Genomic DNA, 27,552 nt, shown 5'->3' with positions numbered 1-27,552 from the left:
GAGTGTTACTAAACTACCTCAGTCACTTAAATATGTTGCAAAGTAACCAGCTGTTTCAACCTTTTACTTGTGTTCAGTCACATGGGAATGGGACACACTTAGGGAAAGAATGAAATAAGCAAGCAATCAAAACCACAAAAAGGTCATATAGCAAAAGTGCAGTGCTATTTTGTGTATTGATCACACTACATGGAAGTCATGTCTTGCAGGTTGTTGAGAATTGTTGTTACAATGTAACAATGATAATGCTGGAATCTTTAAAAAAATTTGCTGAGATTAGACTGTGGTGCAAATGTTATCATTTCTTATTAAAGGCTGCAATGTTATACTAGTACATTTCCTGTTTTAGCTGACTAAAAGAACAAATATTTCTCACAGCTCCAGTTGATTGTTTCCCCCCAGCCTAAATGTATGTCTTTTATCACAAAGCAAAAAAGAATTCTGTGTACTTCAGTGCTGCAGTGCCGAATGCTGCAATGCTAAACCAAAGCCTGGAATGAAATCCCGGTCCTCAAGTCAGGCAACCAAACATCTCACGTATTGCTCTGGGAAAGGCAGAAACTCGGCCTTCATGTCAGGACTGAGAGCATGGAAGGTGCAGCTGGGAGGACATTTCAAGTGAAATGCTGCAGTGGAATCTCAGTTCACGTTCTGGGGTCAGGGCTGCAGCAAAGCTATGTCTCTCCATCTGGGCTCCTCAATTTGAAATTCTCCACTGAAAACAGGCAACCCACTTCTGTTGTGTCAAAGTTTTAAAGTGTGTGTGTGAGTCTTTGTGTATGTGTGAGAGTGAGTTTCGAGATGAGAGGAATAAAAGGAGGAGGGTGACTCAGCTCAGCTCCCTATCTTCCTCCTTCTAACCAAGAGCACAGTGGGCAGAACATACTTTCCCAGAGAAGACACGGGGTCAAATCACTAAGTTGGAAGGGGATTAATTCCTATAGTAACCCCTTACATTTGAGCAAAAGAGCATTCCAGAAGACCATAGGCTGCAGGAAAAGAAAAAGGAAAATTAAAGAAACAGAGAAAGAAAGGTAAAATATAAATATCTGTCTGAATTGATTCATTTACCAAACATCTATTCTGGATACTCTCACCAATAAATACAGCAGCTGTGGGACTTGGTCCTGTCCTAAGAACTGCTCAGGTGCTTCAGTGACTTTAATGCAAGCAATCATTGTAGAAAGTGGGTCAGAAACTCAGATCAATATATATAGTTTAAATAAGGAATTCTGGTCATGACCTTGGCCTGGCCTACTCGCTAAATACACCTCTTTCTTCCACATCATCAGGATTTCAAAGTGAAATGACTACACGGGTTTTATGGCAGACTACACACAAGATGGATGCAAAATCTCTCCATCTTTCTGACTCCTATTTCCTTTTTTACACCTAAGGTTTTAACCTTTTAAGATTAACCCTGTGACCTATTCAGCCACTGTTTCCAACACAAAATTGCCTCAAAGTCTGATGACAATGTATACTGGAGAAAAATGTCAATGGGTTTTGCTACCAGCTCCATAATCTAAACATCTGATATGTGAGGTTTATTAGGTCATACTGAGTCTCACATGAAAGCACAAAGCAAGAAAGTCCTCCAAGGGCTGTGCACAGCCTGGCAAGTGCTGTAACTCATGCTCCCCTACTGCCTTTCCATGGTTCAAGGGACCTCAAAATTATTTTTCTTGTAAAGTAGAACAGCTGCAGCAAGAGGGTTGGTAGCCCGGTGGTTGAGGGTATGAGCCAAGAAAGAAAAAACATGTGGGCTGGCTCTTACACTGCAAAAGATGGAGAATTTTTTATTTTTTCATCATGAGCCAGTCTCCTACTCACTAGATAGAAGTAGGCAAACCATTTCTCTAACTTTCTTTTCTTTTTTTTTTTTTTTTTTTTTAGTCATCATCATCCGCCACTGCATCATTTTGCAAAGCTCCGTCTGGTGAACATATCACAGGGAGACTTGGAACACACTCACATGCCATTACCCTTAGATAAATGAAAAAATGAAGGAGAAAATTATCTAGTTTTGGGAGCCTTGTTAGGTTTAATTGCAGTTTAGATAGAAATCCAGTAGCTATGTGTGAAGACTGCCTTGTGAGATATACTGAGATAGAAAATTCTATGAGGAGATCCTGATATTAGCTTAAACCCTTCCACCCTTAGAACTTGTTTATCTGAGCTGGGTTAAAGTCATTGTATACACTGAGAAGCATAATTTCTGCATGAGCTGCAACATATGGAGGAATCTATGTTAACTACAAGCCTGTGTTAAATTCCATAGCCAAATCTTGAACAAAGATATAATTTCAAATTAAATAATGACCCTATAACTCTTTTATTTGGTCATCTATCATGATTTGTAGTGCACATACGCAGATGTTTTATGCATATGTATATATGTATGTGCATCCACACACATCATGTCTACAGTGTAGGATGTCTTTATACCTCCATAGAAATAAGGAAGCCAATTTTACAGTACATAGCACAAACACTGAAATCAGGATATCTACTGTAATAATTGCTCTCTTCTCTAGAACTTTGCAGATGGTCTGACTTCTGCTCTGCAAGTTCTACAGTGTTAGATGAAGTAACTAGATTTTTAACATGTTCCAAAGTAGCACAAATATACCCTTACCCAGTGTTACTTACATAGCCATAGCAACAAGGAGATGGGAGATTACTAATTGGGAAAATGAAGAAGTATCCCACTACCTTTTCCTATTTCAAGTAATTTTCCATATTATGAGTAAACCCATTTCTATTCAAAGTGGCTTCATTTGGCTTGTATGTGGTTAAATTTGGAGACTTTACACCCAGAGGAAAGGTGTAAGTAGGCGGCTCATTGTTTTAGGCTTCTGGATTTTGCACATGGAAACATGAGGTAAAGATAACAGTCAAGGACAATATACTTGTATGCTCTTTCCCTTATCTGTTCTTCTGGATAATTTAGAGGGGATTATGTGAGTTTTGTTTATACAACCTGTGTATGGGTTGTAAACTAGGATTCATATGCTGAATTTTAAAGACCCAGATTAACTGGCACTTCAACGCTGTATGGTCTCTCACTTTACCACACTCTCAAAGTAACAGAGTAAAACATTTCAGCTCCCAATCAACCTGAACCAGGAATAGGTATTTCCTTAAAACTCTTAAAGGCAGGCCTCTTATCCTAGGATACATGTTTCCAAACTTAATTCAATAGCACGAAGAAACCTAGAAATTTAGGATTATGGCACTGAGTAATGGTAGATTAGTGTTCTGGATCTTTCTGTGTAGCTTGATTCATAGAATAAAAAACTTCAGATATCAAATCTCAAATGGATGGTGTCTTTTTTCTAATAGATGGTGTCTTTTTTCTTCCTCTCTGAATTGTCTCCTAGATGTTAACTTTTGCATAGCAGATGCTCTCTCAATACATATATTTTAATATAAGACATCAATCTCCAAAGCATACAGTTGAAAACACAATGGCTTCCTTAGATAAATACTCTTTTGGAAGTTACTTAGCATCCATAAACACTCTTATTTCTTCCGGCATATTTTTTACTTTTTGGCTTTTAACCACTTTGAAATTCTAGGTCCCCAGACAGCTTCCACCAGTTCCTACCTCTCAGTAGATCCTTTGTAAGAAGCAGGCACTCTGTCCTTCACGCTTTGACAACAGGTCATTGTCTCCTTCCAGTTATTCAATTCATATTATTTATTTAATATCTTGTTAATGTTCAGATCTTCTGGTTGCATTTTGATTGTTTTTACGGTGCCTGAGCAATTTTAATAACATGAAGGTAAAGATACTTGGAAGCTTTATTCTAAGGTAGGAGGAGAACAAGTCCTCCTGCCCCACATCCCAGGGAGTCTTCACCAGGCTCCAGATTTTCAGTCTTTACTCTGCAAAGACTTTGTTCACAGTGATCTTGTGACACCAAGTTAATATGTCCTTGACCCCCACCCTGACCCTCTTCCCTTCCTCTGATTGTCCTGCTTCTCTCCATGGACTGCCCTAGGGCTTTCAGGTCTCCAATTTCCCTTGCACTTTGAGACTGCAATTTTTGATCCATAGGTTTCCAGACAGCTTTGCATTCCCCACCCTGACATCACTGAGAGACAAAGTCAAAGTAACCATCAGGGGAAATGAATTTATGTGTCCCAATGTGGCAACAAGTTTCGTTTCCTCTTTTTCTTTACCTAGTGAAACCACCAATATATTTCTTGTGATGCTTTCTGTCTCAGTGGCATTTTATCTTTTCTAGCCCATTTGTAATTTATTGGATAAGCTTTTTCAGGGTCAGGATTTCTCTCTTTTTGTCTGTTTTATTTCTTACTCCTGTCCCATTTCCTACCTCTCTTCCCCCTCCCTCCCTAGTCCTTGCCCACCAGAACAAACCAAAAGACCAAATAATCATCCTGGGGACTTGAAATGGCCACGGTAACTGTTGTGATTTGTCTGTGGTCTAATTACATTAATTTGATAAGATCATCATCGGCAGGATGTCTAATTTATTTGCAAGCGGTAGCCAGGGAGAAGCTTTGACCAAATTAACATGCCGCCGGGACCAGGGGGTGCAGGCTCCATATGGCTCTCTGGATTTTCCTATAAATAACTCTCCCCCAGCCCACTCCCGCGGTTACATCCCCCCCTACCAGTATGCCGCAAAGTTCACCAGCGGCGCCGGACTCCAGAGGCACAGACCTGGGCTGCAGGAGGCACCAGGAGGCTGGGCTGCCTCTCCCGCCTTCGCGCCTCCTCCTCCTCCTCCTCCTCCTCTTCCTCCTCCTCCTCCTCCTCCCGTCCTTCTCCCCCTCCCTCTCCTCCTTCTCCCCCTCCTCCTCCTCCTCAGAGCGAGGCAGGTGAAACGCGGGTTTCCACTTGCACCACCAGAGGTGCAACTGGTTCTTCGCTCGTAGGCATCTGAAACCCGTCCAAATGATGCAGAAACTTTTGTGTGCTTGGCTCCTGTCTTTAAGGCCAGGCACCGATTTTTTTTTCCGCTGTGTAATCTCTTTTGTCAGAAGGATGGGAGCTGGGAAAGGGCAGCGGGGGAAGGAAGGCGGGGAGAGGAAAGGGGCGAGAAGGAAGGTGTCGAGGGAAGCAGGCGTTTTATTTCCACACGGGGTATATAAGGAGCATCCCTAGAGAAATATCTATGCGTGGACATACACGCACCTCTGGTTTTTTATACAGAGATAAGAATAAACGTCAGTTTATACCCTCCCCTGCCCTCCTTAAGGGAGACACTACACTCCGTGGGAACAGGTAGCGTGAACTGTTAACAGTGCAGCAATCCCCTCCCCCCTATCTACCCTCTTCTCTGTGATCATCTAAATTATGAAAAATAGTGCATTAATCCACCGTTCGACATTGCATAGAGAACACCAGCTTGAGACAAAATCCAGCATAAAACACCCTAGACAGCAGGGGAGGAAGAAACGCACTTAACGATAAAAATGGCGTGCAGAATAATTACCTCAGATTGCTATTCGCTTGACACCCTGACACTAATTCTGTTCAAGTCATTGGGAAATACAATAAGGCAAACGAGCCTTCCTCTCCTTGTGCAGGTGTGAGTGTGTGTGAATGCGGGCAATAAGGAACCGGTCGGGAGGAGGGGAATGCTAAACTTTCCATTTTAAAAGAAAATAAATAAATTAAATAATCCATTTAGAAGAAAGCATCTAAATAGATCTACAGCTTTTAATGCCAGCGTTTTAAACGCTGCCCTGTACGTGGATTGATTTTTTTTTTCTTCTCCAGCATTCCCTCAGCAGATGGATTTTTGCCACTGCAGCTCAGCAGAGGGTGTCAGATCTTTCAGTGTGCACCAGGTTGAAACGAGCAGAGCCTCTTAGCAACTCTCCCTCTGCGTGCATGTGAGTGTGTGCGAGCGTGCGGCTCGGCAGCAGCGGAAGAAAAAGGAAAGAAGAGCGAGCGAGGGAGCGAGCGAGGGAGCGCGGAGGGGAGGCAGCGCGGCCGGCAGGGCGAGGCGAGGCGCGGCGCGGGCGGACGGGCGGCCCCGGCCCCGCCGGCGGGCATGGGCAGCCGCGCACCGCAGCAGCGGGGGCAGGCTCGGCGCAGCGCCGGCGGCTCGGCGGGCAGCGCCTAGGCTGGGGCGGGCTGCGCCTGGGCTGGGGCGGGCTGCGCCTAGGCTGGGGCGGGCTGAGCCTAGGCTGGGGCGGGCGCTTTCAGCACCGCGGCGCTGGACAGCGCCCGGCGGGCGGCGGGCGAGGAGCGCGGCTCCGCCGCCGCGCGGCAAGGTCAGTCCGCGCGGAGCCGCGCACCGCGCAGCCTCCGCGGCCAGCGCCGCGCTCCCGCCCGCGCCTCCCTAACATGCAGCGGCGGCCGGGGGCCAGCAGCACCGTGCCGGTGAGCCAGCCCGGCCGGCAGACCTCCACTTAGCTGCCCGGCAGGCGTCAGGAAGGGCGAGCGAGGAGGGGGATTTTTTTTTTTTTTTCCTTCTACTTTTTTTTTTTTCCTTTTTTTTTTTTTTTCGCCTGCCTTGCAGTACGTGCCTGGATAGTTTGTGGATATAATTACTGACTGGAATCTGGGCTGTTGCAGTTGTGCGTGGGGGGGGAGAGAGGAGAAAAGAAAGCATCCCCCCCCCTCTGCCGACCCTCCCTGCTCCCCCCCACATATTTTTTTTCCTCCCCCTTTGCTGGTGGTTCGGACATTTAATGTATTGAATGAACTGGAATTGCTTTCCGTGTGAGGAGGATGGTTGCTGTTACTTTGTGATGAGATCGGGAATGAATTGCTCGGTTTAAAAATGCTGCTTTGGATTCTGTTGCTGGAGACGTCTCTTTGTTTTGCTGCTGGAAACGTTACAGGGGACGTTTGCAAAGAGAAGATCTGTGCCTGCAACGAGATAGAAGGGGATTTGCACGTAGACTGTGAGAAAAAGGGATTTACCAGCCTGCAACATTTCACCGCCCCAACTTCCCAATTTTACCATTTATTCCTGCATGGCAATTCCCTGACTCGACTTTTCCCTAATGAGTTTGCTAACTTTTACAATGCGGTCAGTTTGCACATGGAAAACAACGGTTTGCATGAGATTGTTCCTGGGGCTTTCCTTGGGCTGCAGCTGGTGAAACGCTTGCACATAAACAACAACAAGATCAAATCGTTCAGGAAGCAGACTTTCCTGGGGCTGGACGATCTGGAATACCTCCAGGCAGATTTTAATCTGTTGCGGGATATTGACCCGGGAGCATTCAGGGACTTAAACAAGCTAGAGGTGCTGATTTTAAATGACAATCTCATCAGCACCTTGCCCCCCAATGTGTTTCAGTATGTGCCGATCACCCACCTCGACCTCCGGGGAAACCGTCTTAAAACCTTGCCTTACGAGGAGGTCCTGGAGCAGATCCCAGGCATTGCTGAAATCCTGCTAGAGGATAACCCCTGGGACTGCACTTGCGATCTGCTGTCGTTGAAAGAATGGCTGGAAAACATACCTAAAAACGCTTTGATCGGCAGAGTGATTTGTGAAGCTCCCACTAGGTTGCAGGGCAAAGATTTAAATGAGACCACAGAGCAGGAGCTGTGTAAAAAGAACAGAGTAGATTCCAGCCTAGCTGCTCCCCCTGCCGAAGAAGAAACCTGCGATCCTGGTCCCATTCCAACCCCCTTTAAAATACATGGCAAAGAAGACCCTGCCACGCCAGGATCTGCTCCAAACGGAGGTACAAAGATTCCTGTCAACTGGCAAATCAAGACCAAACCCACTGCTGCCGTGTCGACAGTGAGTGCGAAGAGCAAGCTACCGGCTACCTTTTCCTGCCCGCACATCTGCAGCTGTGATCAGATCCCTGGCTCAGGTTTAAAGGTTAATTGCAATGATAGGAATGTGAGCAGCTTGGTGGATTTGAAGCCCAAGCCCTCCAATGTGCAGGAGCTGTTTCTGAGAGACAACAAAATACACACCATCAGGAAATCCCACTTTCTGGATTACCGAAAACTTAATTTACTCGATCTGGGCAACAACAACATTGCCACCGTTGAGAACAACACCTTCAAGAACCTCTTTGAACTCCGATGGCTCTACATGGATAGCAACTACTTAGACACCCTGTCCCGGGAGAAATTTGCTGGGCTGCAAAACCTGGAGTATCTGAACGTGGAGTTTAATGGGATCCAGATGATTATGCCTGGCACCTTCAATGCGATGCCCAAACTGAGAGTCCTCATTCTCAACAACAATCTGCTGAGGTCTCTCCCAGTAGACGTGTTCGCCGGGGTCTCGCTTTCCAAGCTGAGCATACACAACAATTATTTCATGTATCTCCCGGTGGCGGGGGTGCTGGACCAGCTCACCTCCATCACCCAGATCGACCTGCATGGCAACCCATGGGACTGTACTTGCCCTATTGTGCCTTTCAAACAGTGGGCAGAGATGCTGCGCCCCAAGGTGATTATGAGTGACCTGAGGTGTGAGTCCCCTGAAGATTTCTTCAAGGAGGATTTCGAGTCTCTCTCCAATGATGTGATTTGCCCTCAGTTAAAAATCTCGCCCACATTAACTTCTACTAACAAAAACAGCACCGGCTTGACAGAGACAGGTACTCACTCCAACTCCTACTTGGAGACCAGCCGGGTCTCTATTTCGGTGCTAGTGCCAGGGCTTCTGCTGGTTTTTGTGACCTCTGCCTTCACAGTGGTTGGCATGCTGGTTTTCATCCTGAGGAACAGAAAGCGGTCCAAGAGGAGGGACGCCAACTCCTCTGCATCTGAAATCAACTCCTTGCAGACGGTCTGCGACTCGTCCTACTGGCACAACGGGCCCTACAGCGCCGACGGGGCCCACAGGGTGTACGACTGCGGCTCCCACTCGCTGTCGGACTGAGGCGGCGGGCGGGGCGAGGGCAGCCGCCACCCGGGACCGGCTCTTCTCGCACCGGCCGGGGACAGCTCTGCACCTCCGCTGCTACCTTTTGTGAGAAGCGAAACACACAGACACACGCACGCCCTTCCTCACGATCTCCATAGCAAGCGCCGAGGCCCAGTGGGCGGCGGGGGGAGCCCGGCGCAGGAGCGCATCCCTGCAGCGCCGCGCAGCCCGGCGCGGTGCGCGCATCCCCCGCCTGTGCGCGGCCGGGGCAGCGACAGACAGACGAGGAACAGCTTCCTTCTGCTCCGGCAGGGCGAAACACGGCTCCTGGTTTTGTAGGGCTTTTGTTCAATTGTGTAGGGGTTCGCTTTTTTTTGCCCTTTTCCCTTGTCGACCGACCCCTTTCCAAGCGGTCGGGAAAACGAGGGGGCAGAGGACTGGTGTTGGCCTCCTCCTGACGGCAAAGCAGGAGTGGAAAGTTGCACGAAGGCATGAATGTAATGTAAATAAATGACTCCGACTCTGAAACAAACACAAACAGACAAATGGACAAAAAAAAAAAAAAAAAAAAAAAAAAAAAAAAAAAAAAAAAAAAAGTGCTGCATGGCTCGCATGGATACAACGCACCCCAGGGACGCTCCAGCCCCCGACTGGAAGCAGCGTCTAGTTCACACCATCATTCCTCTTACCTGATAAGTCCCTTCGTATCAAACCTTCTATATACGAAATACAGTATAATAATAAAAAGTGCCATTTCGCCAGTTTTATTTTGTGTGATCAATAGGCAGTAGAGATCGTACTTTTACCGTGGAAAAAAATTGTAAAGATTTTATTTAAGACATAGTTGCATGAATATTCTCATTGGATTTTTTAAAAAAATTACTTTTATTTTTATGTCTAGGTGGGAATGACTTTGTTGGGAAAGATTTGCTTTGTTGATAATGGGTTGTGTTTCGTTTTCCGAGGGAGGTGGGGAGGGTAGGCTTTGGTTTTGTTTTCTCTCTCTTCTTTTTCAATATACATAATCAGTATTGCCTTTCCATCTGAATGTAAAAATTAGTACCCTTGATTTCTATTATGGTAACAGTGTAAACATACAAAAAAAAATCCAAGGCAGTTAAGCATGACCAATTAATGTCACTCTAGCGCTTAGGCTGCAAAGTTTAATGGTAGAAAATTCTGTGCTGTTGTAAATCTTACTATAACTTGAGGAAAACAGAACTGAGGAAGCAAGTGAAACTTACTAATTCTATTCGAGGATTTTATAATGGCATATTTTTTCAGTATTAAAGTGAAAATGTTTTCAACTCCGGGTCCTTACCATTTTTCCAGCATCCAATTCTTGCAAACGGGTTACTTGGGTTTAGGGGACAGAGCCTCCTTTCAGTGCTCTGTGTGTGTTTCTCTCCCTCCCTCCCTTTCTTTCCCTCCCTTCCTCTTTCTCATTCATTCACAAGCAGAGGCACAAACACCCTTCCTTCTCTCCTTTCCCGATGTAAATAACACACAGCAGAAGTTTCCTGCCTGCCTCCTCCCCTCTCCCTCCCCTCGACTTTTTTTTTCCTTTTTTTTTTTTTTTTTTTTTTTGTCTTAACGAGGCGGTGAATCCCTTTATTAATACTGTGAATCTCATGCTGCTGCCGCTGCTGTCACCGCCTCTGCTGCACACACTGCAGATATATTAGGGATGTTAGTGGGAATTTGCTTTAAGTGCCTCTGCCCAGCTTGGTCTCATTAAGCTGGAGCCGAATTTCCGCGGCCAGAATTCCAGCCCGGGAGCAGCTTGCCCGGTGGGGCAGCTGCGGGCGGCAGGGCTCCAGCAGCTGCCGCCACTGGGAAAAACGAATTAGCCCGCAGAGATTTTCCCGTTCCTGCACCGGATACCTCCACCCTTTGATATTAAAAGCTGAAAAAAAAAAAAAAAACACGGCGCAGTGCTGCAGTTGGAGTTCTGGCAGCTCGCCTTTGATCCCGTTCCTGTACGGGAAACTGCCCCTAAACTCAGTCAAACCTGTAAAGGCGAAAGTGTCTGCAAATCACTTATAACTCATGGCTCAAGTCCCAGTGGAGATATGGAGAATTTCAGTCACGTTGCTCCTGGCTTTCTCCAGGCAGAGAATCCTTTTAAAGAGTAAAACACCGTAAGGGACTTGCTAAACTTCAAATACTGATTTGGTTTGCTTTATAGAAGATGCCCACCTTTGAGATCTGTGAGGAGAAAACAGACAAACATGCACGTTGCAATAGGTATGCTTTTGAAAGTGAGGCAGAAGCCTGATTCCAGGTATTCATGAAGAATTAAACATGGGATATACATCATTCCTTCAGAATCCTTATCACTGTGGAAAAATCTGCAGTCTCCTAGAAAACCTTGAAGTTTGGTTGTGCAGCTCCGAAAATGGCATGGCCTGCTTAACTATACAAACCATCCCTTTTTCAAGGTCCCTTCTTTATTCCACCTTGCTGCTTCGTTAAACTGATTGTTCTGCCAGGACTCTCTGTGTAAGACAAAGTGATGGCAGTAGAGGCACTACTTTGCCATTGTTGACTAGTTTGAGAAGAAAAAACAAATGCACTTACATGTGAGCCAGTATTTCTGTCCTTGTGAGGCCATCAAATTTAGCTTAGAAATAGTCCAAAACAACCTGTTTAAGTACAAGCATGTGCACCCTTAGAAGACTACTTAGCTGCTTTCTTTGTGATGTTGTAATGACAAAATTGAATAACTGAGAAAATTAAGAATACATCCCCTGCTTAAAAGAATAATAATTGCATTAGAAGCACTGTAATGGAAGTTAAGATGAAACATGAAATAAATTAAAATTACAAATCACTGATTGAGATCAGACATGTGTGCATTTCAGAGAATATAATGCTAGATATGTAATTTTAATTTGTCACCATTGAAAAGTAGCATAAAGTTGCAAATTTGCTCACTTAGCTTCCTAAAAGTGCTAGTTCATTGACATACCTAAATAGAAATGTCAATTCAATTGAAATGTTGAAGACATGTATTTATCACCCTGTTTCTAGGTTGTGGGGTAATGACAAAATGGAATTTTCTATGCCATTTTCTGATTTTAGCATTCACAGGATTCTTTCTTCAGTCTTGCAGACACTTGCCCTTAAGACATATGGATCACCCAACTCTCTGAGATGATGTAATAATTATCAGGCCTTGAATTACAATGCTTAACTTATTTACATGTTTAGGACTTCCATGATTTTTTTTTTAAGAAACAAAACACTCAACAAAATAGAAACATAAGAGAAAGAATTGAGGATTATTGAGGATGTTTTGAAGAGGAGTGAAGTGAAAATGTATTAAATATGTTCAGTTGTACTGCATTTACAATAGTAATCAAAAAGCAAGTGTTTTCTTTTCTGATAAAGGCTTCCATGATATTATTTTTAACATTGGAAGCCTATAAGATATCCATGCTGTGTCAAAATGAGCTTTTTTTTCCTGCTCACTTAAGAATCTTGGAACTTCAAGAATAGTATACTATGCTTGAAGTATATCACATTAAGTTACTTATTCCTTAATCATCACAGCAAAGACTTCTGTTCTTTCAGGAAAGGCAGAAAAAAAGACAGATATTATTTAGTCAGTTAAAAAAGGGTTGTTTGTGGTTTGTTTTTATTTCTGCAAACACTTCAACTAAGAATAGCTTAGAATTTAAACTGTTGCCATAGAAATTTATGCCTTTATACATGGTAGCCTCCTGCATGCCATTGCAGAAGAGTGAATGGAATTCTAGAAGGAACCTGAAAAAAATTCAAATTCATACCCAGGGTGATATGTGTCATTTTGAGAAGTGTGCTGTTGGAACTGCATAGAAATGTGTTATTATATTGCTTTACTAAATATATTGGCTGTGTCAGTTTACTTTATAACTTCAGTGCAGCTGCATTGAAAATACAGTTTCAGATCTGCTTGCAAACTAAGTGATGTAATCTTTGAGGGGGTTTATTGTTCGGTTTGAGTTAGAGGTTTTTTTCTTAGTTTTTTTTTTTTTAATTTAGTTTTGGGGATTTTTTTAACAAGCCTGGGGACAGATGTTATCTGATGTAGAAGAAAAGGCTTTATGTACAAGTCTTTACTGAGGTAGAAAAGCCATAAAGAACACAAGGTGAATATTTCACACCTTTTTTAGCCTGTAGCAAAACTCATTAGGGTGAAAATAAGGGCAGAAAGAGGCTGAAAAATGCTCATCCTTCCCAACAGAATAATTTCTACCTTCCATTATGCATGAAACGATTTGTAGATCTCACAAATATGAAAGATTCCCAAAGACAAGAAGCTCTTAGCAAAGTGACAAACTCTTTCCCTTTGTATTTTTGTCAGTGGTTTCTTGAGTTGCAAAACGCAGCAGGAATTTGTTTGAGATTAAATGAAAGACCTTTAAATTACTCTTTTTCTCTTCTGTGTAGCCTTCTCCAAGACAAGGCTTCATCTGGGACTTTCTTGGAAAATGGTGCACAAGACATAGTCAAATCCTAAACATTTTTGTTTTTTCTTATATTTGGAGTATGAATCTGCGTGGCAATTATTTTATTCTATACCCAATTCTGTAATTTTTTGTACTATTTGAGTCAGAGAAAGTTTGGCTACATTTTTATTTGCATATAATCAAAATGGGCACTCTTAGACATTAAAGGATCTCATTAGGTAGATCTTTCCGTATTTAGGAAAGTTCCCACAGACATATATAAATAAGATTGGAAATAGGACAATTTCTGCGGCTGAATATTATTCAATGTGCTTGTGGAGTACAAATTTGTGGGATTTTTTGTGATTTATGAAACAGAAAATTCCAGGCATTGGGCAAGACTTCAGAGTATTTGACTACTGCACAGATGCCTTTTTTTTGTATTTGGGAAGAAGTCAGAGGGTGAAGAATTAATAGGTTGTGTTGGTAAGATATGGTTGTCATGCTGATACTTCAGCTATCTATTTAAAATCATCAATCTGTTTAAACTGTATTAGGAGTATGGACATGATCAATCAAAATTGCAAGAATAATTTTATTTTACTCAGTTTCCCCCAGATGAATATTAGCACTGGAGAAAATGTGGACTAAAAATGTTACAAATGTATTGTATAAACTACATTCATTATGATTATATTTAGCAATGGTACCTTAATGGGTTAACTTGTAATAGAAGATGATATTTAACATAACATCTGTGAGTTTCAGAAACCTTTATAATTTTATCTTTTTGAGTTAAGAAATATAAATAAGATCCCTCAGTATTACTTCACCAAGATTAATTACCAGGTCAATGGACATACTGTCATGCTGAATGGTTCTATTTACTAGTCAAAGTTTCTGATTCAATTTTTTGAAAATACTTCCTATATACATTCTTCACCCATGTGAGAGAGGAGCAAAGTCACTAGAAAGTCCCCTGAAAGGAAATAGTTTCTTGCATCATATAAGTATGATAAGACCAAGATCGAAAATTCATGGCAAAGAATGGACAGAAAAAGTTCATTGTAGAACACACTCAGTTGACTCTAGGTGAATGACTGCTTAAACTACAATTATTTATGGGTATAAGTGGCACAAAGTGCCCTTGGCAGAGAGCACTGGCTCCACAGAAACATTGGTACCATCAGAATTCCTCAGCACTTCTCCCTTTCTATTAGGTAGTCAGAATGATTCCCCTCAGCTACTTTCCAGCTAAGCCACTGGAACAAATTCTCTTAGCTATTAATGAATTATGATGATGTCATGAGCATTCAGACAGACCCCTCAAGCTTTGGTCTCAAAGCATGTCTAACCATGGATTGTCATATTTGGTTTGTGTTACCTTATTTCATTTCTGAATCAACTGCATCTCTCACAAGTGTGAATTTTAGCAAACAGGATGCACTTAAATGTGACTTGAGGAAAACAAAAGAATATGAAGATAATGGTTCTTTTGTTCCTTTTACTTTAAATGAGGATTCAAATAGTAAAGATGGGCTGGTACAGTATAGAACATCTATGGAGAAATTAAGAAGCAGTATAGTCTGGTGGGGAAAATTAGGGAATATGACTCATTTTCTGGATGGCTATCTGATCTAGAATTAGGTGGTGTTTTTCTCACCCAACTTGATGGGCTTGAATGAGCTACACTAATAGTCAGTAGTGCCATAAGAGGTATCCTGGAGTATCTGAGGTATGTGCACGAGACTGACAGATACAAAATGAGAACTAGGGCACACACAAATATTTCTGGAGTGGCACCTGGACTCTAGGATACATTAGGGCATTCAAAATAGGAGTAGACACCCATGTGGGAACAGCTGAATTGAATTCTTGATCTACCCTGAGAACCTGGTGGGCTGGTTTACTTGATACACATAAGTAGTCTGAAATAGCTTGATTCAAATAAGTAATTTGAATTATCTGGGTGTCTGACACGCTGATAGAAAATACTCAAGGCTTGTAGGGCACATGATCAGCTGGGGCCCAGGTAAGGCACTTCAAGACACCACAAAGGCACTGCGTGTCTATGGACAAGCAGAGGAGTAGCTCAGTGAGATAAATGTAGCTCAGTTATGTATATCTGTGCTGCAGATAATTAAAAATGCATTTGAGAATTAAAGCAAACCCTTGAAACTGCATTAAATAAATTATATCAGAGATGGTTTGGTGACAATTTTTAAAGGATGACCATTATTTTTTAGAAGTTCTCGATAGAGGCCACATGCATACCACACACTCTTTCCATCTGTTTTTCTAATTTGGATTTTATTTTTTGTCTTTCCAAATTGCTAGCTCTTTGACTTTGGGATGCATCCTAATGGTTGCTTTTGGATGGGACATCTATTTTAACCAGTGCTGTTTGCACTTGTTATAGTATGTGGTAGATGTAATAGTAACCTCATAAAGTAATATAGGGTTCAGGAAGCAAAAATGTAACAATAACAAAAAAAACCCTGACAGTTATTGCTATACCATAATAATAAATAACAGGTTCTTGGGTCAAGCTTGAAATATAAATGAGGAATACAATACTCCAGGGTTGTAGTCATTATTGAAGTTATTAAGCTCATCACAATGAAAGATAAATGCAACAAATGGATGAGAAAATGAAGTGGAAAGTGTTTTGGAAAAAAGAAAATCTGGTTTATGAAAATAGAGTGCAAAACTGTTAAGTGGATTGTCACAGGAGGTTTGAAAAGGGAAAAATATAATTTAATTATGGACACACAGTAACAACTTATTCACATGAGAGATCTTTAAGGGAAGACAGATGGTAGGAAAGATTTAAGTGCAGGATGTAGAACATGTAGCTAGACTCTAGAGACTATTACTCAATTGCCCAGGATAAATATGGCACAACAAAGTTCGCAGTATTATGTACTGGGCATTTTGTAAGCAGTATGGACTTCTGGACAGAATTGCCAGAACCTAGCTAGGGCACAAATAGGGAGAATGAAAGCAGAAAACAGTATGGGATTTTTTTCCCACTGTTGTGATTTGGGAAGCAAATGTTTCAAAAGGAGATAGTTTGTGTATAAAGGTTGTTTTCTTGAGGTGTCTTGTGGAGTTGTCTCTATCTTCGTTAGCTTGTTAAGGAAACATTTACAAATGGAGTGGTCAAGATCGTGGTAGTTGAAAAAGAGTGTGTATGAAATTATTATCCTTGTCTGAAAGCATTCATCAAAAAGCTAGGTCAATGCATATGTCTAAAACACCAAAATAGAAACAATGTTCTAAATTTTGGGGTACATTTTCACTGTTTCAATAACCTTAGATCCCTACCAGAAATTGTGTTCTGCCCAATGATATTGTGTGTGGCAGGGAATAATAGTATTAATAGCAGTAAAAATAATGAAGATAGCTTTTACATTTAAGAGTTTTCTGGTTTGTGGTTTTGTTTGTTGATTTGTTTTCTCTCTGCCTTTTAATTTTTTTCTGAGTTTTAATTTAGCTATATATTTTTTTATATTTTTTTTAAAATGTAAGAATGTGATGCAGAAACAAAGCATGAAAGTGCAAGAATGAACAAAAGGAATACACTAATCACAGTGTTAGGCCCCACAGATTTGATGAAATTATTCAGAAAGAAGAACTGCTGGTCTGAGCAACAGAGTGAAAGATGTTATTGACATTGGCTAAGAGCGCCCATGGGAAAAAGAAGCACGCACATTTTCGAAAGGTCTTTCTATGGCTGTGCTGCTATTAATGAAAGATGATCTTAACTAACTAAAATTTCAGTATAAGACAATACTCCTCTGCAGCTACATAAATTAGAAGGTATATTTAGAGTAATGATTAGACTGTTGATTTGGCAATAAGGCAATATTAAAATTAAGCTGAGAAGGAAGTTGTTATTATTACGGATCCATGAATTGCTGTCTGCCCAAACGTATTAGCTCAGCTGCAGACATGTATATTAAATTAAGCCCATTTTTCCTTTGAACAAATTCATAGCATTCATAAATTCCAATCTGAATAATAAATTCAAGGATTCTTAGCTGCATTCTTACTGTACCTGAGCATGTTCATTATGTTACATGGATGAATTAGAAGAGGGAAAAAAAATGAAGAAAAAATTTATATAATGAGGTTTAGAAATATGTTGCATATTTTAAAGGATCAGTTCTGATTAGAAATGTTACATCATTAGCAGAGTTATAGTCAGATAATATAATACAGCTGATTTACATGATCTCCTTTCTATAGACGATTTTGTGAAAGCAATGCATTTCTCATTATGAAGCAAAAATCTTAAAGACATTTAGTAAAGAAGGCTAACTAACTTTAAGAAGAATTGATACTACTAGTATTAATTGAACTGTATTCACATCTAATATGATACAGAAAGTAAATGGAAATTATCAAAATATATGTTTCGCTAGAATATATCTTTTTGCAAACAAAATCCCATTCACTATAAGTTTCTGCAGTTTTCAGTGAATTAATACTGTTTTTTCAAATGTAAGGTTTTACTAAAATAGAAAAAATTGCTCTTGTAGGGAGAATAAAGGCAGTTACAAATCCCTCTTCTGTCTGGATTCATGAGAAATCAATGCAGGATCAATTTTTCAAACAATAGTGAAAGAAGAAAACCTGGGAAACATAATTGTGTGACATAGGTCCTTTTGCATCAGACTGAGTGCTCCATAAGTCTTTGACTGGAACAGGATCCTTTATTATGCTAAACTAACAAAACCAGATTGTCAGGAAACTCAAACAATGGGGCTATAATCCATAATAGATAATCCATACTGGAGAATTCCTACTGAATAACTGTTTTGTCATAACTTAGCTCTTTTCCATAGTTCTCAGCTAGCTCTGTCCAAGACAAAATTGCTACAGAAGGGACAAGCCCTTGGCAATGTGAACATGAGCCAATTTGTACTTGGAAGTTGAGCCTATGATTTAATTCTGTTTCTTGCTCATTTAGAAGTGTGAATATCCACAGTGTATCTCCTGTGGTCTCAGCATTTGGGCCAGAGATTCAGAGATGGGCTTAAAAATTGTAGATTTTGTTGTTGTTTTTACTGTTGTTTTCCTTTCTGCTTTCTTCAGTTAATTATGCAATTCCTTCTAAAAAATCCCGTTGGATTTCTAGAGCAACCTTCAATCTCCCTGCCTTTCCTTCTGACTGACATTGGACAAGCAGACTAGAAGAGAGCAATGAGAAATTTTATTTAAAGTAATAAGTTTTAAAACCATTTTTTGTTCCATGTGTAATAGTACTATTAGAATAGTTTGTTGCCTTAATTTAAATTGCTGTAGTTATGACCAACAGTATTCGTATATAATTCTATCCTTTTTGAACTCAAGGCTGATGTTGGGGACTGGAAATAGGGTTTCAATATCATCTGAAATGTGCATGCCTAGGTGGAATTCAAAGCAACCTGGGTTACCTGAGATATCTGTCCAGGGCTAATACATTTTCTATTCTGAACTGGCAGCTGGAATTCAGGAAAGATACTTTAGCATACCTGAAGTGTTACAGATGATTATGTTAAAGCCTTTTAAGTGTTCCCTAGCTGAAATGTAACAGCTGTATTGTGAGCACATGAATTTACACATTGCAGTCTGTAACTGAATTGCAGCTTCTAAGGTTGGGTGAGTTAAATCACAGCTAAGCTATTTGACTTTTATATTGCTAGAGATAAGTGTGATGAATCTCACACTTGTGAATAACGTTCTCAGGATGGAACTTCCAATTAAAAATAAGAACACTCATATAAAAGAAGGCAGTCAAAGGGTATCCTTCAAATATTTTTTCCATGGTCATATCACATTTTATTAGAAGAAAATTAGAATATTATAGACAATACACACAATTTATTATTTTTAATAATGTTTGCTGTTATATTGGGACAAGATATTTATACTTGATTTTAAATTTTTACAACATATTAATATTTGATTTTTGATCAAAAAAGTAGGATAATATCCTAATAACAGCAGTGGCAACAATAAAAATGAGGCTTTTTTGTTTTGTTTTGTTTTTTTCCTGCTTCCCAAGAGTGTTTGCCTGTTGATTTCAGGAGGACATCCTCAATTTAGAATCATAGAAATAGATCAGAATAAACCAAAGAATATCAGCCAATTTACTTTCAATATATCATGGTACATTAATTATGAAATAAAAATATATGCAATATTGTTTCAAATAAACATGTTTTCCCTTTGTTTTATTAATGTCAGTCCAAAAAACATCAGTGAATACAGGAGAAAGATGAAAATAACTAAATCCAATTCCTTCTTGGAAAAGTAGCCCTATTAATTAATTCAATTGTGACTGAAAGTTAGAAGCCATGGACTTTGCTGTAGTGTGTGAGTTTGTAGAATGAATCTAGTTCTAGTTAGAATCCATAAAGCACACAGATCAATATAACCACAATTGACACTAATTGACAAGCTAAATTGACAGAATAAAGGCAGAGGCCAAGAAACCAGATACTATGTCTTTTTTTCCTCTCTCTCCCCTCACTATGATGCATGGGCTCTGACAAAAGTTCTAACTTTCTGAAAACAGAGGTTATATTAATCCCATAAATAGATATGTCTACTAAGATTTTTTCCTCATTCAGTTGTGAAGGTGAATTTTACTGTACTCATTCTGCTGAAATTCTCGCAGCTGCAGCACAGAGTTCGCCTGCTGAGCAAGTCACCTTTGCCTTTCTGACAGTCAATGGGGAGAAATGGGAACTGTTCAGGTTTATGTGGCAGTTTGGGATGCAAAGAACTTTTCATCTGTAGACATATACAGCAAATTTAGCTAACTAAATATGGTCATATGGGTGTAAATTGTTGTGCCTAAACTCTTATTACAGTCATCAAAGGAGCAGCCAGTATAGAGAATAAAGAATAGAGAATAGAAAACATCTCAGATCAGTTTTAACAGAACTTAACATAAAACTCTACTTTTAAATGCAGTATTATTTTGGGTTTCCTGGAGTAGCCAACATGGCCTCTAGCTGCCACTTGAGAAGCTTATTGTTTTTATACAGGTCCTGGTTCATATCTGTGAACTCCATGAGTGTCCTAGTTTTATGAGATATCCTAGGGCATCTCAAGCCAGCCATTTATGCTTTGGCCAAGATTAAGCTTTTCATCGACTGTAGGTGGAATTTAGATCCTTAGTTCACATTTGGACACCTATGTTTAGATGTCTGAATCTCTAAATAAGCCTTGTCCATATTTAGAAAGAGATAAAGCATGTTTTAAAAGTTTCATTTCTTTCCATTCACTCTAACAGGAATCTAGGGCACCTAGTCTAAATATATGACTACAACCATAAACAGCTGCATTTTCTCAAATTAATTCCACACTTTGAGCTTTGGCCATCTATTTCTTTGCTGTAGAATAGCATAGTATCAGTGATCTACCTGAATGGAGAAGCAAAGATTCAGGTGTCTGAAACGTCCTTCTTACTCCTCATCATGGAGTTCTGGAAAATACCAGCCTCATAATACATCTGAGCTCTCAGACCCCCAGGGAACCCTCCCTCACTTCAAGGAGTCTGTCTCCATCAAGAAATGGCCCTATTGAGCCCAGAGATTCTCACTCTGGATTAATCTTGATGGAGAAGGAGACCTGGTGGGAAGGGGGAAGAATATAGAAGTTTTAGGTCTTAATATCTCCAAAATATTAAAAGGACAAATTAATATACGAAAATACCTGGAAGTAGTTTTCTGTCTCAGGAAGGGCTCATATATGCAGAAATGTCATGTTAATTCCAAAGAAATCATGCTGATGGCTGATAATGAAAGCATTCTTTTCCTCCTTTATTGCATCCTTGTAATATTTATTTCACAAAATTGCATATTATTACCCAAAAGTCCATGATGAAGAAAACACTGAAAATTCCTTTTGAAACTAATATTGAAGTTATAAGAAGGATTAGTAGAAATCTCAGTTGGCTTGAGCACAGATCATTAAGAGGAGTCAAAACTAATGAAAAAGTTCCTGTGCATGATTCAGAAACAGACTGTAAATACATTTTTAAGTCAAAATCACTAGAAATATCTTCAGATTTATAGTAATTAACTATATGCTCTGTTACCTTCTGTTAGATTTGAAAGACTGCAAGAATCAGAGTTAAAATGAGAATGAATTAGCTTAAGCTTTAGAAATGCAAGTCATTGTTTTAAATAAAGTCAGTGTTGTCATTTGCCTTCTATCTCTCATGAATAAGGCTATATAACATAACAACTGTACATAATTTATAGATAATGATTTGGAAAAAAAATCAGTTTCTCAAAAGTCTGCACTGAAATGGAATTTTCATTTGAAGAAATGTCTGAGAAGAGTGAAACAGAATGAGAAATTTCATGCTGGATTTTTCACTACATTAGGCAGTCTATGTGTGGCAAACAAAAACAGCTCAAGTTTTTATTCCTAATTGACTTTGATTCCTGGTAAATTATGCATATGAACATAATTCTGTAAGCAAGTTTTAATTATTTTTCATGTTAATATAATACTTCAAACCAGATATTGTACATGACTATTACATTCATCATCACACTATCTTTCTCATCAGATTCAGTTTATTACTAAAATTTTCATTGAATTATCATCTAGAATGGTAGAACAATTTTAATTTATTAATTTTTCTCTTATTTCTCCATCTCTATAGAAGTAAAGTTTCAAGCTTGAATTCTATCATATAATTTGTGTAACAACTGGGTAGATCATGATGCAGCTTTCTAAACCAAATGTTACATTTTTATCTGTTTCCCAGTATTTTGAAATAGTCATATGGAAAACCAATTGTAACACATAGATGAATCTTCAAAAATATGGAGGGACGTTTTTGTCTTGTTAGTTCAACAGACATTGGGATAATAATGCATTAATGCAAAATCCAGGAGTTGTTTTATAAAACAGAAATTTTTATTTTGTACTCAAAGTTTGAGCTGAGTCTGAATTTTCAGACCACATGCATAGGCAAGGTTAAGTCAAAAGCTGCAAATCTATACAGTAGAAAAAACATTTCAAATAAATGCAGTTTCAACTCAAAAGCAGTAATCAGGTTGGTAACAGAATGGAGAAAGGTAAATAAATGGCATTGCATTAAAGTTTAAAAAATTTAAAATTAATACTTTTTAAATTGCCAGACACTTGGAGCAGGATTTAACTTCTTCCATAATCACTTTCTTCCTACTGATCTTTACATAAGAATGTTGTTTGACATGCTTTTAGTGTATCACACACCCACCCACACATAAAGTATGGTAATCTGATTTTACTTTGATGTATAGTTCTGCAAATTTGCATTCAAATCAAGGAGTGTGAGACTCACTAATAGTACAATTTACTTATGCCTATCTATGGTATTTTACATTAATGGAAAAATCAGCATAAATGAGGCCTAATCAAAGTTAATACTCTGGTTGCTTGGCCATGTTAATACCATAGTCTAGTATTCATTGCATATTCAAAAATTCCATTCAGTGCAAGTATTCAGCGCAAGCAATGCAGTAATGATGGGCAAATCTTTAACCAATAGATTCTGCTCTGAGTTAATTCCCAGTGTTAAAATATATTAAAATAATATCTAGAGAATATGTTTTGAATTAGGGCTGATACTTAGCTATGAATAATCTGGCTAGTGGAGAGAAGGAGTATGTTCTTCAGAAACTAAGTTGTTTCTTCCTATTTTGGGAACTAAATAACTACATACAGCTAAGAAAAGGTTTTTCATTTCAGAGTTGTGAAATAAAGAAATTAAATTAGGACTCTAATGTATGTGCCTAGCACCATTTAAGATATTTTATGGTAATTGAGAAATGTACATAGTGATGGCAGATGTGCACAGGTCTGAAGATAACTTCATATCATTCTGGAGAAAAAGATGGAGACCAGAAATCATGTCCTATGACACCTAAAATGTCACTGACCCCTAAGTAAATGCACTTGAATGAGAAGGACACACTGACACTATTATCAGTTGTTCAAAATGCCTGTCTCGAGTCCCTGAACACCAAGATGAGGACTGGGGTAAAGGGGCATCTCCCATGGTAGAAGAAGGACCAGTTTGAGACCACCTGAGGAATATAAATATACAGAGGTCTGTGGGATCTAATGAGGTGCATCCCTCAAGTGGATCCTGAGCTTGCTGGCTGACGCAATTTCCAAGCCACATTGCTCTCATTTTTTAGATAGTGCACCAAAGGGGCCTTGATAATTACGGATCAGTTAATCTCATTTCTGTGCCTTCTAAAATCATGAAACACAACCTCCTGGAAGGTATGTAGAAACACAGAAAACAAGGAGACGATTAGAGAAAGGGACAATTGTGCTTGGCCAAGTGATTAGCATTCCATGATGGAATGATTACATCAGTGAACAAGGAAAGTGCTATTGTTGTCATTCTGCCTGGACTTCTGTAAAGCCTTTGATACCATCTTCCATAACATCCTTGTGACTAGATGCAGAGGCGTGGGCTTGACAGATGGCCTGTTAGATGGATAAGGCATTGGCTGGATGGTCCTCTCCAAAGAGTTACAGTCGATGGCTCAATGTCCAAGAGGAAAGCAAGCAGTGTCCTTTGAGGGTCCATACTGGGACCAATACAATTTGATGTCTTTAGCAATAACACAGACAGTGGGATTGAATGAACCCTCAACAAATTTGCAGATGACATCAAGCTGGCTGGTGCAGTTCATAGGCTTGAAGGAAGGGATGCCATCCATGGAAACCTTGAAGAATAGGCTCATGCAAACCTCATGAAAGACACTCTTGATCTTGGTAAGGCAGCTGAAGTAATGATCTTTAAACTCCCAACACAAAGCATTCTATGAACCTATGCTCTAAGATTCCTACTCAGGATTTAATATGTTAATATTAATTTGTTTATTCATTAATCAATAACAATAATAAATGAGTGATTATTATAACATACTAGGAATAAAAATAATGAAAAGTAAAATTTTTATGTAAGCACATGGTTTTTAATATGCCTTATCGAATCAGAAAACACAGAAGACAAGAGAGCTAGGTGCTTATATACAGAAAATTAGTATGTTTTTACATCATAAGAAAAATATTTTTTTTAAAAAATCATTAAAATTTATTGTTTAGCTTTTGCAAAGAAAAAATGTGTTTCATTTAGTGAATTCTTTCTTGATTATATGTTTGAGTCTGAGAATGAAAATAAGATAATAGAGTTTTGAAAGAGCTTTTACAAAATCAGCAAGATTTGTGGCACAAGAAACCAGGATGTATTAATACAGATGGAAGAGAATGGTTCTATCAATTCACCATCCATTTAGATAGAGTAAATCTTCCACAGCACGTGGCAAATTTATTCCAGAAGACCAAGAGTTTACAGAAATGGTGTCTGTCTGTCAATCTACCTATCCTTTCCCATTGGACACTACTAGGTGCAGAGGGCTAGCCTATGCTCCTATTGCTGTTCACTGGACATTACTCAATGCAACGTGCTGGTGTATTCTAGAATGCCATAGAATTTCTTGAAAGAGATGTTGGCAATTCTTGAATACTAAAGGAGTGGAATGATGCTATGTCAAAAAAAACCCCAAAAAATATTGATACTTGCAGATATTGAAACCAGTTCTGCCAAGGCACCAATCTAGTGTTGAATAAATGAAAGAAAAAGTTAGAGCAAATAACATATTTTAGGTTTTAACCTTTATTGGACACATTTATGTAATTTCCTACTTTGCATAAGTGCAACAGTAAAATACTTAAAAAAATTTAAAAGTGTGATAATGCTAGAGGCTGGATAAGTTCATCAACATGAATATTTAACATTTCATGTGCTTTTTGAAATATTCACAAAATAATGATGGTTTTATTGTCTCAAATAGACAGCCAGATTTTTCACTTTAATTCAAAATGTCTGTCCTAGAAATCATTTCTCCAGGCTAAACTATGGCATATGTCTCACTGCCAAGCAAAAATTTTAACACAGAAAAGCATTAATTTTTATTTTACAGACCTGCAAACATAAGGGGAGATTACATTTTCAGATGAATTTCTGAATTCAGCTAACCGAAGAGCTTCATTTTATAATACGGATTATAAATTGTGCTGGCAATTAATCTGTAATGTGACTAATCCTTTTTATTATCTTAATAAAAAATAAAATATGTTTCACATTCTCAGTGGAAAAGCATTTCAGGAGTTTTTAGCACAGGGACTCAGCATGCTCATGTGCATTCTCCTACACTTATCTACAAGTTAATACCTTGATCTTGCAATAAATGTCATGCAGGCAGAACATGGCTTTTAATCCCTCAGTACAAATAAAAAGTTATATCTATGAGGTCTTATTTTAAAGGCAAGTGCTTTATTTGAGTGCCTTTAGAATGGAGGAAATAAGATGAAACCCACAGCCATGAACTCTTGATTGATACAGGCAATCATTGTTTTTTGTTCTCAGAAAAGTCTGTCAAGAAAAGCAAGTGTGTTTTCTTGGTATTTTAATGACTAGTTAAGTTGAAACATAGGTCAAAAGTAGCCCTGTCCTGGCTCTTTCTTTACAATCGTATAATTGCAAGCTTAATAAAATGAATAAAGACATGTATTGGGCTAATATTTATTATTGAGTTGGTTTATTTTTTTATAAGTTTCTCATATTCATATGTTGGAACCCTGTATTTTTAACAGGTAGTAAACAGAATAGAAGTTAAACAGATAATAATATAGGTCAAAATGTTGAATAAATTATTGTTTTAAGAAAAGTATATGGATAAGTGTGGTTGTGATTGTCAGTGGAAATGAGCAGACACTGGCTTTGCCAACTACTAGACTTTCTTCTTTCAAAGGTTCCATGGTTGGAATCATGGTTCCTCTTTCCAGGTTGGCAAAGCTTGGAAAACTTACAGCTGAGTACAGATGGTGTTTCTACAAACATGCCAATAGCTAGGAAAAGCAACGTTGATATGTCCTTATAGTTATCAAATCTCTTTCTATCTGAAAAATACAGCATATTATTTTTAATTTTTTTTTTCTATCTACATTTGAATTCTTTAGCAGGTAATTGAACAAATCTGTTTAGTTAAAGACTATCTCTGCTATTTAAGATGATACTTAAATAACAATTCACATACTAATTTATTGTCACACAAGAAGAATATAAGAAATGTTTTTCAAGGACTGAATATTTTTTTGCTTAAACTGAAACTTTTCGTAACACTATGCCACTACTATCTGTTACTTCAGCATGAAGAGCTTTAATTTGGTGCAACTGATGCGAAGAGTTTACACGTTTGCTGTAAATGTGTCATCTGTAGCTTAAAATCTTTCACATACCATCATTTATTTGCTCTTCTACTGCCCATACCATTGGTAAATGTAATCATCCTATTTTGTTCGCAGTATAAACATGAAATATTTTGCATAAATATTGGTAGCTGCTGATAACTCAATGTTTCTCCAGCTATCTGGAGCTTGTACATTCTTTTCCATGCAGTCAAGTTCCAAACATTGAAGTAGATTAACTAAGTATTTTTCTTCCTATTAAAAATGATAGTTTCCTCTACTGAAAAATATCAAGTTCTCTTTTTTACCTGCACCATATTCACTTTCAGAGTGATTTTATAATTTAATGAGTCCTTTATTTGCTTAGTTGATTTTTTTTGCCAGGACTTGGCTTCATATTCTCCCATAAATTTTTTAATCCGTATTTCAGATATACCATCAAAATGAAACTTCTAGCTTTTAGCAGCTGATGAATTTTCCAGGATAGTGATAATGCTCTGTTATTTCCAACTTTTAATGTACTTATAACACTTATCCATAAACCTACCTGCTAAAATAGAAAAATAGATCAACTTTGATTCAATTTGAGAGATAGTCATATGTGACTTCTAGAAGGAAAGGACTGTGAAATTTCATGGGTGTTTTTCTGCGAACCTGGGGTATTCTATTTACTCAGGTGGAGAAATTTATATGCAGTAAAAGGCAAGATAGGCCCAGTGAGGAGTAGAACTACAGTTTGTCAAATAATAGGTTTTATCTGTATGGTATTTAACTTTTTACAACTTCTCTGCTTCTCTTTAGTCTTCCTCTAAACTACATCTTGGTGCATTGATTTTTACTTATATAATGTAGATGACAGACTAGTAAAACTTAATTTTGGTGAATAGATGCATGTAAAACTGTGAAGTTTCGCATAAAATAGAAAAAGTAAGATGATATAGTGCTTTCAAGTGAATGAATTCATTGTTCTTAAGAAAACTCAAATTTTGAGGAAAACACTGATAAAATTAGCAATTGAAGGGGTA

General features: G+C 38.9%; 1 protein-coding gene and 2 long non-coding RNA genes across 6 annotated transcripts in view; 2 read left to right on the top strand and 1 right to left on the bottom strand.

Moving 5' to 3' along the window:
• Window positions 1–4,754, bottom strand: part of LOC148224853 (uncharacterized) — a 218,338-nt gene extending 213,584 nt beyond the window's left edge. The window contains exons 1-2 of one of the 3 annotated variants that reach the window (XR_015801554.1): window positions 4,645–4,721; window positions 3,611–3,764 (exon numbers count right to left, since the gene is read on the bottom strand). This is a non-coding gene — a long non-coding RNA (uncharacterized LOC148224853). Of the gene's footprint in view, window positions 1–3,610; window positions 3,765–4,644 lie in introns of all 3 variants that reach the window. The other 2 variants (XR_015801553.1, XR_015801552.1) reach the window with 2 other exon arrangements.
• Window positions 4,755–5,077: 323 nt separating this feature from the next.
• Window positions 5,078–27,552, top strand: part of LOC148224852 (uncharacterized) — a 75,056-nt gene continuing 52,581 nt past the window's right edge. For both annotated transcript variants that reach the window (XR_015801550.1, XR_015801549.1), the window contains exon 1: window positions 5,078–5,871. This is a non-coding gene — a long non-coding RNA (uncharacterized LOC148224852). The remainder of the gene's footprint in view (window positions 5,872–27,552) is intronic.
• Window positions 6,289–10,138, top strand: SLITRK1 (SLIT and NTRK like family member 1). The gene has a single exon (XM_014870999.2). It carries the CDS (start codon window positions 6,768–6,770, stop codon window positions 8,844–8,846), a length of 2,079 nt encoding a protein of 692 aa, XP_014726485.2. The 5' UTR covers window positions 6,289–6,767; the 3' UTR covers window positions 8,847–10,138.

Source organism: Sturnus vulgaris, chromosome 2, assembly GCF_052056855.1.
Source record: "Sturnus vulgaris isolate bStuVul1 chromosome 2, bStuVul1.hap1, whole genome shotgun sequence".
NCBI classification, from domain to species: domain Eukaryota; kingdom Metazoa; phylum Chordata; class Aves; order Passeriformes; family Sturnidae; genus Sturnus; species Sturnus vulgaris.
This window is presented reverse-complemented; position numbering and strand designations above follow the sequence as displayed.